The 14,989-nt window shown below is 48.7% G+C and overlaps 1 protein-coding gene across 3 annotated transcripts in view; it reads left to right on the top strand.

Moving 5' to 3' along the window:
* COL4A6 (collagen type IV alpha 6 chain) overlaps positions 1-14,989 on the top strand; it is a 285,573-nt gene that overhangs the window by 248,134 nt on the left and 22,450 nt on the right. For 2 of the 3 annotated variants that reach the window (XM_027089501.1, XM_027089499.1), the window contains 12 exons: positions 814-974; positions 1,446-1,625; positions 2,158-2,341; positions 4,986-5,039; positions 7,734-7,805; positions 8,217-8,324; positions 9,363-9,584; positions 9,964-10,125; positions 11,758-11,928; positions 12,650-12,793; positions 13,241-13,366; positions 13,804-13,985. In XM_027089501.1, coding sequence (XP_026945302.1) covers positions 814-974; positions 1,446-1,625; positions 2,158-2,341; positions 4,986-5,039; positions 7,734-7,805; positions 8,217-8,324; positions 9,363-9,584; positions 9,964-10,125; positions 11,758-11,928; positions 12,650-12,793; positions 13,241-13,366; positions 13,804-13,985 — 1,766 coding nt within the window. The remainder of the gene's footprint in view (positions 1-813; positions 975-1,445; positions 1,626-2,157; positions 2,342-4,985; positions 5,040-7,733; positions 7,806-8,216; positions 8,325-9,362; positions 9,585-9,963; positions 10,126-11,757; positions 11,929-12,649; positions 12,794-13,240; positions 13,367-13,803; positions 13,986-14,989) is intronic. The other variant, XM_027089500.1, reaches the window with a different exon arrangement.

The raw sequence follows: 14,989 nt of genomic DNA, 5'->3' as shown, positions 1-14,989 counted from the left end.
TCTCTCTCTCTCTCTCTCTCTCTCTCTCTCTAAGTCTGGAATAGTGATAGTGATTCTCAGGTGATTCGCTGGACATGAGAATCACCTAGGGGAAATTACTACAAATTAGATTCTTGGACCTGGCCGCCTGGGAGTCTGACTGATTGGGCCTGGGGTGAGGCCCAGCAAGCTGCCTTATAAGCAAGCATCCCAGGTGACTCAGGCAGGAGGTCATGGATCACACTCGAGAAATGATTATTTGGAGAACAGGCTGTTCTTTCAGAGTTTCAGGGATTATCGATTTTCTAAAGGTAGGAAGAGGCCCTTCAGGATCTTAGGGAAACTCAGAGTCACCTCTGTTGATCCAAAGTCTCATTTCCTAGACCAGAAGCATGGAAGGTATAAGTGGCTGGGCTATAGTGCTAGTGACTCCTTGCTATCTCTTCAAAGATGCTTTGCTGAAATCTCTGTCATCAATTTATTTGGCATTTGTCTCTGTGTACAAAAGACAGGGGAAAGACATTCTGGTGAATAGTATGTTCAAGTGGCTTGGATTCCGGACTCTCAGTTGGTTAGTATAGGTCAGTGGTTCTCAACTCTGGCTGCACATTAGACTGACTGATGGCTGGGCTCCACCCCAGAAGACTGAAATCCAAATCACTAGCACAGATGTACTTTGATGGAAAGTGAACCTAGTTCATTCGCGTCTGTTCTCTGCAGGCCTTCTGATTTCCTCCCTGGAGTTGTTCAGGTCACGAATTACCGCTGGCAGGTCTTCCTTCTTCTTGGAAAGATGGCCCACTTAGATTAATGTTGTCTTTTTTTTTCCTCCAGGGGACTCTGGTTTTTGTGCTTGTGATGGTGGTGTCCCAAACATTGGACCACCTGGGGAGCCAGGCCTACCTGGGCCACCAGGTCTCCTGGGCCTTCCGGGCCTGAAAGGAGCGAGAGGAGATCCAGGCTTTGGGGGTGCACAGGGCCCATCAGGGGATCCAGTAAGTCTTACCAAACTTTGGCCCTGAGGGAGCAAATGGGAGCTTTTAAATGCCCCTCACTCCTCACCAATCACTTTCCTGAAACACATAAAAGAAAGATGGGGATGAAGCAGACCTTCAAGGTTTTGATCCATAATATGAAGAAGTCTATCTAGGTACCTTGAAAGTCCCTTTCTGCTTTAACCTACCTATATTCCCTCCCTTCCTCCCTCCCTTCCTTCCACAAAATTATTTACATTTGCCTAGAACTGTGCCAGGCCCTGAAGACAAGGTTCCCATCCTCAAAGATTTCAAAATTTAGAAAGGGTAAGGAAATAAATGGGCAATTATAATCCAAGATGACGACATAATCCAGTGTCCAGAACTGTGCCATAATGTACCCACGGACCTGTTTTAGGTCAGACCTATGCGAGGCGCCAGAATCCTATGAAGTCTGCGTCTCCTCATCATTCCCTTCTGTCTTTTTGTCAGGGCGTATTTGGGCCTCGAGGTCTGGAAGGCCCCAAAGGAAAGAAAGGGGAAGCGACTCTCAGTACAGGATCAGGGATGCCAGGAGATCAGGGTGATCCTGGTCTCCAGGGGCTCCCTGGTGAGACAGGAGCCCCAGGCAAGGACGGAGTACCAGGTTTACCAGGCCTGCCAGGCTTTCAGGTAAGTCGATTGCTCCTGGGTAAATAGTGCTGTAAATCCTCACACCTGACTTGGCAGGTGGGTGGGTGGGGAGTAGCTGATGGCTGCTTCCTGCCTCTGCCACTGACACTTTTGTCTCTGTGCTTTTCCTTTCTGTAAAATAGGAATCTTTTTCTCAGAATGGGTCATTGGTTCACTTGATAAACGCTAGTGACAACTGACCACATCACTTAAAATGTTTCAGCTTCTGAGGAGCTTTCCATTGCAAGTAATCCAGCTGCTTTCTATGACCCGCCCCCCCCCACCAGAGTTGTCCTTTCCCCTCACCCACACCAATCTAGAACCTTTTGCATTATCAGATCACTCAGGGTTGACAAGCTTCATTCCCATTAACTCGACTCAGAAGAATTGATTGAAAAACTAGAGTGACAGAGAATTTTCACCAAAAAATAAAGCCCTGCTCATACTGGTTAGGTGTTTCTTTCCTATGGTCAGAGGGCTCTCCAGATAAGTCTCTTAAGTAATGATTCATCCTTTCCTATGTGTTGTCTAGGGTGATGGTGGACAGGGCTTCCCAGGTGAAAAGGGGTTACCAGGACTTCCTGGTGAAAAAGGCCGCACCGGTCCAATTGGCCCCCCAGGAATTGGGCTACCAGGATCTTCTGGACCTCGTGGGCTTCCTGGAGATAAAGGAGTAGATGGATTCCCAGGGCAACCAGGCCCCCCTGGGATTCCAGGTGAGTCAGGGAATCAGATGGCTTTGGGCTTGGAAAACTGACTCCTTGAGGGTAGATATGACCCAGACGCGTGAAATGTGTCATAAGAAGGCCAACTGGAATCACTACTTTCAATCCTCTCGAGGGTTTTCATGTGGAAAAAGGATCATACTGTGGTACAGTTACACAGAACAATATAGATTTCAGCCCTACTAAGTGAAAAACTTCCTAACAGAGCAGTCTGAAAGTATAACAGAATGGCCTTGGGAGGTTATGAGCTCATAATCCCTGGAAGATTTCAAGCAGAAGCTGGATGACCATTTATTACAAGTGCCATGGAAGTAATGAGTGGAAATTGGACAAGAAAGGTATCCTCTAAGTTGTATGGTAATATCATCAGTAGGGAAGAACCTTTCCTTAATTCATGAGATCTCAGATTGAGAAGAGACCCTAGTTCTATCTAGTTTGATCTCCATTTCATACCTTAAATCCCTCCCATTTATATAACTTCTCTTTCTACTTGAATTTTAGTAATTATAATGAGTGACAGCCCTGCTTAATAGATCAAGGTACTATGCTATTAACTTGCCTTCTTGCATACAGCTAGAACAGTTCTTCATCCTAACTTCTACGTTTACACAACTTCTATATTCCCATTAGTGGTACCACACTTCCTGTAGTCGTCTGAAGTTTGAAAACTTGAAATTCACCTCATATTCTTCATTTGCAATGCCTCTTATCTTTGTCCCTTCTTCTTCTTGGTGTTAAGCTCATTATCTCATGCCTAGCTAACACCTATATGCTTGTTGGAATAGATGGATGGATGGATGAATAGATAGATGGATGGATGGATGAACAGATGGATGGATGGATGGAAGAATGACAACTTCCTAAGTAGTTTTTCATTTCCTACCTCTAGACTTTCCCCACTCAATTCCACTATGAACACTGCTGCCAATTTAATAATCTGTAAAGAGCTGATTCCATCATGTTACTCCCCTAGTCCAAAGCCACAAATGTTCTCTACTAAATAGAGGATAATGTTGAAACTCCTCAGTCTAGAATTCAGAAGTCTCCAAACATGGACACAACCAACCTTTCTAACCTGACTTTATCTCATACTCTTCATGATTAAAACAAAACAAAACACTAAGACAACTGTATCTTTCACTGTCCCCATAAACAATATATTCATTTCTAACTCCAAGATTTTGCCCATGTTGCCTTTTTCTTGAATACTCCTCCTTTTCTCTATGTACTCACATCCCATCCAACTTTCAGGCTTCGATATAGGCCCTAATTCTTCCACTAAGCTTTCTCATGACCCCTATAGTATGTCTTTGCCAGTTAGATTATATATTTCCTTCCATTAATGCTTTTACTTTTTCCAAATGCATTACAAGCCTCTGGATACTAAGGAAGGTGAGTAATCCTTTTTAGCGTTTCTCAACCTGCCTAGTATAGTGCAGTGTTCCACAGGAGACTAATATACATTTACAGAGGAAAGGGCCTTTTCCATAACCAAGGAGCTTTTTCTTAGACCTATTTCTCCTCTTTCCACCTCGTCACCTTGAAGAATTCCAAAAAAAAGAAGACAGATACCAGGTCTTGTAAAAATTTCTTTCTTTTAAAATGTACTTTTGTGAATTGGTCTAATAAGGATTACAGTACAAGTTAAAAATGGGTGATTCAGGATTCTTAAACCCAAGTCAGTATTTCAGTCCAAGTCAGTATCCCCATTAAGGCTGTGAGGAATTGTGTCAAACAAAACCATTCGGCCTTTTGGAAGTCCTGGTGTCAGCTATAGCTTTGCTTCCAGCTCTGTTCCCAGAGACATTATTCATGGTCATTCCACCGCCCCTCCGCCAATTGGGTCTTCGTTCTAGTTCAACCCATTTTGCAGGCAACTAGGTTTTAAACTGAGTTATATTAACATGGTGCCTATAAACTTAGATATGCTCAAATCTGGATATTATCAACATTCCAACTGCTTGGAAACAGAAGGAAGCCCACAGGAACATTTCTGTCCCAAACTTCACTATCCCTGGACCCAGAAAGTTCTCAGGAAACTAGTGATCTAGAAAGCTATAGCCTGGGAGATGCCTTATGCAGAAAATGTTCTTGTTGCAATACCAAGACTTTCCAAAAACTTACTTCAATTAAGAGCGTTAGCTTTCTTTTTCTCTCTACAGCCACCAAATATAACTCCTCAAACCTAGCTTTGTTTCCACACAATTGTAAAAACACTTAACTTGTGGGCCCTAAACATTTGCATTATGGCCATTACTGTTGCCATGAAAGATGAAGATGTTGTTCCTAAATGTACTCACTCCAACTGGTCGTGGCTCAGGCTAGGACAGCTACGTTGCCAGGAAAGGGAATGAAGTAATCAGAAGCCTTTCAACCTAATAGTGTGAATTATTACAAATCCTGGGCAAGGAGACAACTGGCTGTTTCCAAAGAGGCTCTGATCCAGATGCTCATAGTAATCAATCACCCTGGTTATCACTGCAGCGGCTACTGTGTCCTTGATCCTGTGTGGATGCCAGCTTTCTCGACTCAGTCCAGACAGGGAATTTGATCGGTGGGCTACAGACGAGACTTCCCTTGGGCCTCAAGGAACTTCTGTCCCGGTTTAATTTTCTTCTTTACTTGTTTGGTCTAGGTGACTGCTGCTGCAGGGAGAAGGTTGGGCAAGGAGACTTAGACACACAGGGAGGTGAGAGGTAGTTAGGTCTAGAGGTTCTCAAACACCAATGATGGCAACCCCACCCCTTCCTTTTTGTTCACTTAATCTCAGACACTCACAATGGTCTGAGTACCACGCTGGAGGCCCGGGCTGGGGAGGGGTGATCCTAAGGCTGGGGTGCAAAGACTCACGCTGACACCGCTGCAAAGTCTCCTTAGCACACCTCTCCTGGGGGGGAGGACAGAGGAAGTGGGCATGCAGTCTCTGTGAGGGGCTGGCTCCTTCACTGTGCATGTTGATGGCTTGGCTGATCTCTTCCTTGAGCATCTTCACTTATGAACTTAACTGAGGCCATGACTTGCCTTGGGAGGTACCTGGAAGGAGCCACACATGTCTGATATTTATTCATTGGAACCAGAATCAACTGAGATATTAGAAACTTGATAACCAGAGGTGCTTTTTTATCCTGAAGATGAATTTTGTCATTAATGGGGAAAATTCTGAATAACTAGGTCATTTGTTGCGCTTATAAAACAGAACAAGGGTGGAGCTGGTTTCTGCTTTGTTGGGGAGAAGGCTCGGAATTCAGGGATGTAAAATAAAAGACAGGAATGTAAAGTAAAAGAGTCAGGTAGCAGTATGACTTGAAGTCCTTACCTTCTCACCGTTTTGACCCTCTGCTTGCAATACACAAATGCGGTGTGTTGTACAGGACTGGTCCGAGGCAAAGGGAAGTATGTCCTTGATTTCCTCTGGGTTCTACTCATCTTCCCTTTTCTAAGTATTTTTCCTGCCCTGGAACATCTCCAGATGCCTGTCCTTGGCCCCATCTTCTAAAGATTTTGTTTTGCTCTGGCTATCACAGGTGAAAAGAATCTATGAAACACATATGATAAATTGAAGATGGATGGCTTCATATTTGGACCTGGCCCAGAGATATTTGTATTTTATCCAGTTTATTTTTTAAGACATAAAGCAATGGAACTACAATGTTTGACACATTAGAGTCAATCAGCTACTGAAATAGTTGGGGCAGGAGGGTTTTCTGCAGGGTCCCTCTCATGATACCATCTAGCGAGGCAGTTCTTCAACCTAGTCCAAAGCCGAGCACAGGACTGGCAGCCCTCTCCCCATTTAGCATCTCATCCATCATAAAGCATGTTTCCGCAGTAGGGAAATAGCCCTCCAAAATAGCTCCATCATTTCAACATCTGGCAGGATGGAGATGGGTATGACTACCTATGGAGGAAGATCAGGCTTGTGGCCATCTTTCCACCTGTGAAAATACAACTATAGGAGCCTGAGGTCTAGAAGGCAGAGAGTTGCTGCCCAGGCTACAAAGTAGTGTCACTAACCTGACTGGGGTAGAATCCAGGGGTTGGCCTTGCGGGAGCTCTTCTGAATACTCCTCCTTAAGTAAGATACTAAAACACTAGTATTCACTGAGCACATCCCAGGGTGCCAGGCGCTGTGCTAAGTGCTGTTAACACTATTCCATATAATCCTCACAAGCACCATATGACGTAAGTAGCTCCAATTTTACACATGAGGCTCAGAGAGGTTGAGTATCTTGCTCATACAACTAGTTAGTAGCAGAACTACGATACGAGCTCAGCTCTGTCTGGCTTCAGAGCCCAACCTCTTAACCAATACATTATACTGTTCAATTCCCAATTTTGATTTAGGACTAGAACAGGTGGGCTAAAATGCCATCAGGCCTTGAAGTTGGAAAATGGAAGCGGGACTGGAGGAGGAATGCTAGCCAGTTCAGTAAGCAGTCTGAATCATAGGTTGTATACATATCTTTAAGAGATGCAATTTGTGATTTCTTTTACGTACAGGCAAAAGCTATAGCAGTTTATTAGAACTGTGGACTCTGGCTTAAAGTAGATCTCAGGGGGTTGTTTTAATGAATAGGCAAGACTGATTTTAATTAGCAGTTGTTTATAAATGGCATTTGAAGGAGCCAACTAACAATTTGGTCACTGGTATCTTATTAAACCTCCCCCCTGTGATCTTACAGACTCTTTATTTGTACTCTGAGTGAGCAAGGAAGAATTTGCCAGGGGAAGGGCTCCGCAGGTCAATTTCAATGTCTTGAATAGTGAAATTGACTACCCCTTCTCCCTGAGTAGCAGAGTTGACAGTTTCAAATGAGGAGCTGAGGGAAGGGTCACTGTCTGCCATGGCGGAGAGAGTGGCCTTCAGTGTTTACCTGGTACAGACATATGGGTCCATCTGACCAAGGACAATCAATAGGTTTCAGTAGATCTCAAATAACACGTGTCAAAAGAACCCAGTGGTTTGGGAAAAGCCTCATTCCAAGAAAAGAGCAGTCATCTGAACTTGAGAGGTGTTGGCTTCAAACACTCCAGTCTAGTGATGTGGACATAATAATAACTAACACCAAGCACGCATCCCAGGGAGGGGCTCCATCTGAATGCAGGGTGAATAGGCAACTGCCGTTTGCTGCTCTTCCTACACAACAGGAAACATTGTTAGAATGAGATGTCCTGACTTGGACACTAGGGGCATTCTTATCTGTGAGAAATTGCACTAGGAGTAACTCCCGAGAGCTTCTGATGCTACGATTTTTCTGCATGGGCTCCCAGCTTCTGGGTGGGAAGAATAACTTAGCTGTTCCATTCGATGGAATGGGAGTAAAGGCGCATGCTAGGGGGAACTCAGGGGGTTCACCACCTGCTCACATGTTACCATTTACAGGTATCACCTTGCCTTGTATTATTCCTGGGCCATACGGTCCATCAGGATTTCCAGGAGCTCCCGGATTCCCAGGTATGGAATGAGGCCAGAAAAAGCCACTGAGCACACTTGTAAGGGCCATGCACCAAAGGAAGCTGAGGATAGCCTGGTAGCATTTGGGGATCCACATTCCTTCTGAGAGGGCGGCCTTGAGGATTGAGGAAATAGAATGGCTGCTAGAGAGGGCCATGTGGGGAGGTGAGAATAAGAGAGGTTCTCCAAGAGCTTAGAATTTTTTTTGTTTTTCGGCTGCACCGTGCAGCTTGTGGGATCTTACTTCCCCAACCAGGGATCGAACCCATGCCCTCGGCAGTGAAAGCACGGAGTCCTAACCACTGGACCACCAGGGAATTCCCAAGACTAGGGTTCTTGACTGGACGTCACAAATCATAGCTAGCCACACCGACTTTCCTTTCCCCTTACCACTCATATTTGGGTTTTCAGGCCCTAACGGGGCCCGTGGCCTCCCTGGGACTCCAGGCCAGCCTGGATTGCATGGAAATAAAGGGGAGCCCGGAAGTCCAGGATTGGTTCACCTCCCTGAAATGCCAGGTAAGAAAAGGAGCTTCTCCTCACCTGCTTCTCCTTTTGTGTGACTGTGTGTTCGGATTGTGGTAGCCATCCACCCACTATAGGAAGTTAGGTTTGTGCTCTGGTGTAAGTGGGACGGTTTTGATTTCATACTCAGGCAAGAGAGCTGAGAGCTATAGAATGCCAGCATCTCAGAGCAGTAACGGCCATTTGAGGAGGAAACTGAGGCTCATATGGAAGGTGACTCACCTGAGATCACAAGGTCACTAGTGATAGAGCCAGGACTCTGCCACATGGTCTGACTGCAAGTTCTATGGCAGTTTCCTGGATCAACTCCTTAAAGGTCAGAGAAGGAGATTCAGATGAGTGAGAGGGAAGTTGTCGTATTTCAAAGACTTCGCTCACACCCCGTCGTTCCAACCTGAGCTTCATTGTTCTGCACTGCACCAGTGGTTCTCAAACTGTTCCCTTGGCCAGAAGCGTCAGCATCACCTGGAAACTTGGTAGTAACGCAGTGCCTTGGCCCCTTGGCAGAGTTACTGATCAGAAGCTCTGCGGGTGGGCCCCGCAATCTGGCTTTTCCCAAGCACCCCTGCCCCAGGAGACTCTGATGCACGCTCAGTTTGAGAACCACGCCTGCTCTGCAGCCTGGGGCTCATCTGAGGCCACGTTCCCTCGGGCTTATCAGTGCTACAGATCCGTCTGCCACCCAGAAAGAGGGAGGCGTGACTTGGCAGGAGTTAGACGACTCCAGAAGAGACCAGGCCTTTGACAGGAGGTCCCGGGCGTAACCTGTGCTCTTTGGCCACTGTAGGCTCCCCAGGAGCGGGTTGCTGAGCTCTGCCCGCTGAGCTAGAACCTCCTCCAGGGCACACGGGGCAGTGCCTGCCACTGGGCAAGTCTTCCCAGGACCAGAGACTCGTGACCTTTAAGGGAAGCGACACACATTACTAATATGTTAGCTTTTGTAGTAGGGAAAAAACCTGTGTCAGAGTCCTCTCCCCAAACCTATCACTTCTAAACCTCCATGGCCTTTTATTTTTGCCTCTTTACACTTAGGATTTCCTGGACCTCGTGGAGAGAAGGGCTTGCCTGGGTTTCCTGGGCTCCCTGGAAAAGATGGCTTGCCTGGGAAAGTTGGCAGTCCCGGCTTACCAGGTCCCAAGGGAGCCCCTGGTGACATCATTGGTGCTGAAAATGGTGCTCCTGGGAAGCAAGGCCTACAGGGACTGCCAGGAGACAGAGGATTTCCTGGAGACTCTGGCCTTACAGGACCCAAGGGTGACTCTCTTTGCCCCACTTATCTGACAGTCTACAGAAAACCTTTCAGTAACTGCTATACTTGCATGAATACCTGCGTGACTCTGGGGTGATGGATTAATTAGGGGCTTGAAATGAAAAGTCATTCTGTTCTGTCCTTCCCTTTGTGGAACTTTTTCTTAAATCACCTGCGTCCATTCTCCTGTCTTAGTAATTCCAGAAGTATCTATAATCCATTGTCAGATTTCTTGCAGAGCCTGTGATTAGCCACAAGGCTTGAGCTGACAAGACAGTGGCCCGTGGGGTACATCCTGGGCAGGCTCTTCCGCTGGAAGTTGGTTTGGTAATCGGTCCCTGCTCTCAGTCCAGGCTGTAATTGTCTGGCCCTTCCTTTCCTTAGGTTTACTTGGGAAGTCGGGCTTGCTGGGCCCCAAAGGTGATCGGGGCAGCCCTGGAATACCAGGCCGCGCAGGACAGCCAGGCCCCCGGGGATCTGATGGTCTATTCGGCATTAAGGGCAAATCCGGGCTCCCAGGAGCACCAGGCTTTCCAGGCACTTCAGGTAGGTCCTTCGGAGGAGGAGCCCCATCTTGACAGACTTAAGCTAAGCCCTCCCCTCCGCCCCACCCCCACCCCCACCGCAACCCGGTGCCCTGAGGGGCAGTAGCAGCAGTGTGACAGGGTCAGAGTTGACAAGGAGACTGACTTTCCTAACCTCTCAAGTCGCCCTCGCAGTGCCAAGCCAAACCGATCGCTGCAGTTCAGCCTCCAAAATGTGACCCCACAGTATGCTCATTCCCCGCCCCTCCCCCATGGCCTCCGTCCCCCTTTTCAGGCTTCAGCCTGCCTCCTGCCTTCCTGCCCTCCTTGTGCAGGTGGGCCTCGCCCCTCTCCACCGCCCTCACTGGGGCCGGGCGAGGAGCTCAGGCGGAGAGGGTGACCACCGTGCTGGCAGCCTGCCTCTCGGGCCAGCAGGCCTCTGAGGACCCAGGGCCAGAGTGTCTTTCACTCCACAGCGGGGCCTGACGCCCCCTGGTTCCAGCCTACTGTCTGCAGCTTGCCTTTTTCTCACACCCCCCTCTTCACCCTGCTGTCTGCCCCGACTCCCAGCCACGTGACTGAAGTTGAGTTTTTACAGAGCCACTAATATCTTTTTTATCCCCTTTGTCTTTCTGTGTTTCTGGGGTCTTCACATAGGCTGTCCAGGTGAGAAAACAGCACACAAGCTCACAGACTAACACTCCCACTAGCTTGGCCTCTTGGGGAATTATCTTACTATACACTATAACCTGGCAAGGCCAGGGGTCCCTGAACTCATGCTGTGGGGTTGGCCCCCATTGAATTTCCTTCCCTTGTTGTGGAATCCCCTTCACAGCCTCCCATTAGAATCCTGGGGCTCGCAGCTACTTGATGCTTTTCAATCCATAGAAGGCCAAGTCAGCCATTCATTTAGGTCCTTGGGGGCCCAAATACCTCTGTCGTCACTCATTTAATCCTTTGGTTTTTTAATTTCCTTGCTTTGTACCTGAACATTCCACTTTGGCAGCAGCTCAGGAGCTTAATCCCATTGAGCAACTTAAAGCCTGGTGAAAGAAGTTTCAGAATACCTAGGATACCAGATGGGCCTTGGGGATTTCTACAGTACTTGGCACTAGGGGGTCTTTCAACCCTAATGCCAAGGAACTGGCTGACTTAACTGCTTGCATGAGGGATTAAAAGGGCAGCCCTGTATCCATGGCTCCCTGGGAGGCTGAAACAATGGCTTGGCTTTAACCTCTACTTCACCAATTGGCTCAGGAAACAGCCATTGTGGAGTGGTTCAAACTGGAAGTACCAGGAAACTAGAGTCCAGTTGCCACCCTGGCTTCCCAGAGCTCCATTCAGAGGCTAAAGTGTGAACCACATTCATGAAGAGGGGAGAGTTATCATCAGAAGGGGTTTGCTCCCCACCCCCCCGCCATCTACAGTGCCATGTTGAAAGAAGTTGCCATTGGCAGGGCGCCCTGGGTGGTAGGTGCTAATGCTTCAGCCAGCTAAGAACTCTGCCTGTTAGCAGCCTGCCTAAGCCATTGTTAAAGGGCAGTTTATAAACGCCAACAAGCCAACCAACCAGAAGCCATGGGAATGGGCAGCGGCCCAGGTCTGGACAGTCTCACTTGACAGCTGTCCTGTGTTCTCTCCTGTACTGCTTCAGGACATCCTGGAAAGAAAGGTCCAAGAGGCGATATAGGTCCCCCTGCATCAGCTGGAAAGAGAGGCCTGCCTGGGCTGAAAGGCCTTCCGGGATCTCCAGGGCTAATTGGCTTCCTGGGGAACTCCGGCTTGCCAGGGGCCACTGGACTGCCAGGCCTGCCAGGTCCGAAGGGTAAGTGAAGGTATCAGGAAGGCACCAATGGGGGCCAAAAAGGAGCTGCCATGCTGCCCAGCTCGCCCCCTCCCTCCTCTCTGCCTGGGAGAGGGGAATGGGGAGGGAGGTGGGCAGGGCTTTTTTGGCAAGATAGTTGGACAAGGCTAGTGCTAAAGGAGGAACCCCACCCAAGGTGATTCGCCTTCCCTGCCTGCTGGGTGGATCACTGGGCTGAATAGCATGGGCAGGGAGCCCAAGACAAGAACAGCCACACCAAGGTTACTCATTTGCACAACTTCTACCGTAGAGCCTGATAGCTCTCAATTCCTGTGACTGTCCTGCTAGACATCAGAGGTTGGGCAGGGGGGGAAAGTGACTGGTCCAAGGTCACACAACTGGTTAGCAACAGCACCAGGCTAGAGCTCATCTCCCTGCCTCCTGGCCATAGGCTTTTTTTATTCCTCCTGTGCCAAACATGAGCTCTAACTTGGCAAATCATAAGAGAGGTTCCCACCTCTTCTTTCCTTTCTGGTGCTTAGTACAATGTCCCTCTTCAGGGAAGTAGCATAACATGTATTGACTAAGAGCTTGAGCTTTGGGGTTAGAGAAACTTGGGTTTGAATCCCTTCTCTGCAACTTCCTAGCTGTGTGACTTTGGGTGAGTTAATTAACGTCTCTGAGCTTCCATTTTCTTATATGTCAAACAGGGATAATAATAGAAGTTCTTGTTTCTCAACAGGTGAGAAGGGGTCTGTTGGACTGATAGGTTTTCCAGGGATTCCAGGTCTCCCTGGTATTCCTGGTGCAAGTGGATTAAAGGGAATTCCTGGGTCGATGGGAAGAGTTGGACCATCTGGACAGGCTGGTAGCCCTGGTGAAAAAGGTGAGCTGGGGAATCGAATTCTGGAATTGCCACCCATGCTTCCCAAGGTACATCTTGTTTATCAACTTTGTCATTCCTGTGGCTTATACCAACCCTGTGTTAGATAATAATATTTGAGGTTTCTGAATGAAGTCCTTTTAAACCAAAAGACCTAATCACTCTGAGTTACTACTGCGCGTTAGAGGCCTGGACACACATTCCCGATGCTCAACGGAGAAGGGTTTTGAGTAGGGTCTAAAGTTGCAGGTGGACCTTGAGCTTGTCAAAGGAGGGAGAGGGCGTGCACATTAACGCAAAGTTTGGGAAACAGGGGCGGGGAAGAAGGTGGAAGAGCCCAGAAAGGGGGCCTGGGGTGGGGCCGGAAGAGCTGATATGAGCGGTCAGCCCGTGCCTGACCTCGTGTCTAAGCTCCCGCTCACACGGCTCTCATGATCTCCATCCCTGCAGGAGACAGAGGCGACCCGGGGCCAGTCGGAGTACCCAGCCCCAGACTTCCAGTGCTGAACCTGCACTTCACAGGAGACAAAGGCTCTCAGGGCTCACCTGGATCCATCGGATTTCCTGGGCCCAGAGGTGCTGGGGCAGGGAATGGACAGGAGAAATGCCCGAGACAGTTTTTATGACCAAATTCAACTTCTTTCCTGAGAAAAGGCCCCACAGAACAAGAACCCCCAGAGCAGCAGTATGGGTGGCAGCTGGGGATCCACGGAGGCTGCCTTCCCTGGGCCTGAGGGGGGCCTGTACTGTGAGCCTGCCAATTTTCATTGCCACCGTGGAACTCCGTTTTTGAACCACGGGCGGCTGTATCCCTGGAAGGGCCTGGCAGACAGTGGGGATGGGCACTGAGTGGCTTTCCCAGTGAGGCACCTCCCTCTATCCCCACTCCTCCCCCTAAGCTAACTGTCCCCAAGCTTGTACTTTGGCCGCCTGTGACCCAGGGCACGTGCACCTTGGGGAGAAGACTTTCTCTTGCCTAGAGTCTTTCCCCAAGACTTTTGCCTCTTTCCCAGGTGACAAAGGAGAGGCTGGCAGCCCTGGGCCACCAGGCTTGCCTGGAGCTCCTGGCTTCCCCAGCCTCATCAAGGGACTTAGTGGGAGACCAGGCTCCCCTGGCTCCACAGGACTACGGGGCTTACCCGGCCTGAAGGGGTCCCCTGGAATCACAGGTTTCCCAGGAATACCAGGAGAAAGTGTGAGTCTGCCCACCTCTTTATCTCCCCACCAGGGAATCGCCTCCATAGCAGGGGGATGTGTTCCTATTGCCCACCTTTCTGATCCCAGCCCACTTCCCAGCCCTCTTGCCCAGCTCCCTCCCCCAGCTCACCCCAGACAAGGCCCCTCCTTGAGTCTGCCAGGTCTTCTCACCCTTTCCCAAACATCCCCTCTTCCTTTCCGGGGCCCTTGTTCACCTATCTTCCCCCACGTGGCAGAGCGTCCTCCTCAAAATTGCTGACTACCCGCCTATCCTTCAGGCCCCAGCCCAGGCACCCGCCCCTCCAGGAGTCCCTGAGCTCCCACCCTGCTGGCACCCTCTCACTGCTTACACTTATCCTAGTTGGTTCTGTGTGGGTCTGATTTCCTCGATGAGACTGTTAGGACTTGAGAACAAGAACCGCCTTGCATGCTTTTTGGTCTGCATCCCACCGCCAGCATCCCACGTTGAGTTTGGGACAGCAGAAGAATTCGGTACAGACTATTTGATGTTTTGGTTTCGGAAAGGTCTTTGCCAGTTGTTGCCTCTTGTGGAGACAACAAAGACTCAAAACCAGTTTCTCTGTGTTCTTAAAAGTTTGGGTGGTAGAGTAGGCTTAGCAATGAGAAGACGTAGGCTTGAATCTCAGCTCCATCACTCATTAGCTCTGTGATTTTGTGCGTATCGCTTAACTTGCCGGAGCCTCGCTTTTCTCATCTGTTAAAAATGGGAATAATTTCCAAACCTTCTTCAGACCATAGTGAGGGTTAAGTGAGCTGATGTGTGTAAAGCAGTTACGTTGTATTTGGCACATGGTAGGCTCTGAGTAAATAGTAGCAATAATAGTAGTAGTATTGAAGGGACTAAATAAACTGTATCACAGGACACCTGTGTTCCCTGCAGACAAAGTCCCTGTCCTTTAGAAGCGTCAATCCAGCTTGTGGAGAGAAAACACCACACACACACACACACACACACACACACACACACACACACACACACAC

The sequence above is a fragment of the Aethalodelphis obliquidens genome, unplaced genomic scaffold, assembly GCF_003676395.1.
Source record: "Aethalodelphis obliquidens isolate GAN/ISIS:26980383/991018 unplaced genomic scaffold, ASM367639v1 scaffold66, whole genome shotgun sequence".
Classification (NCBI taxonomy): Eukaryota; Metazoa; Chordata; class Mammalia; order Artiodactyla; family Delphinidae; genus Aethalodelphis; species Aethalodelphis obliquidens.
Note: the sequence above shows the minus strand (reverse complement) of the source record. Positions and strands in the feature narration are given on the sequence as shown.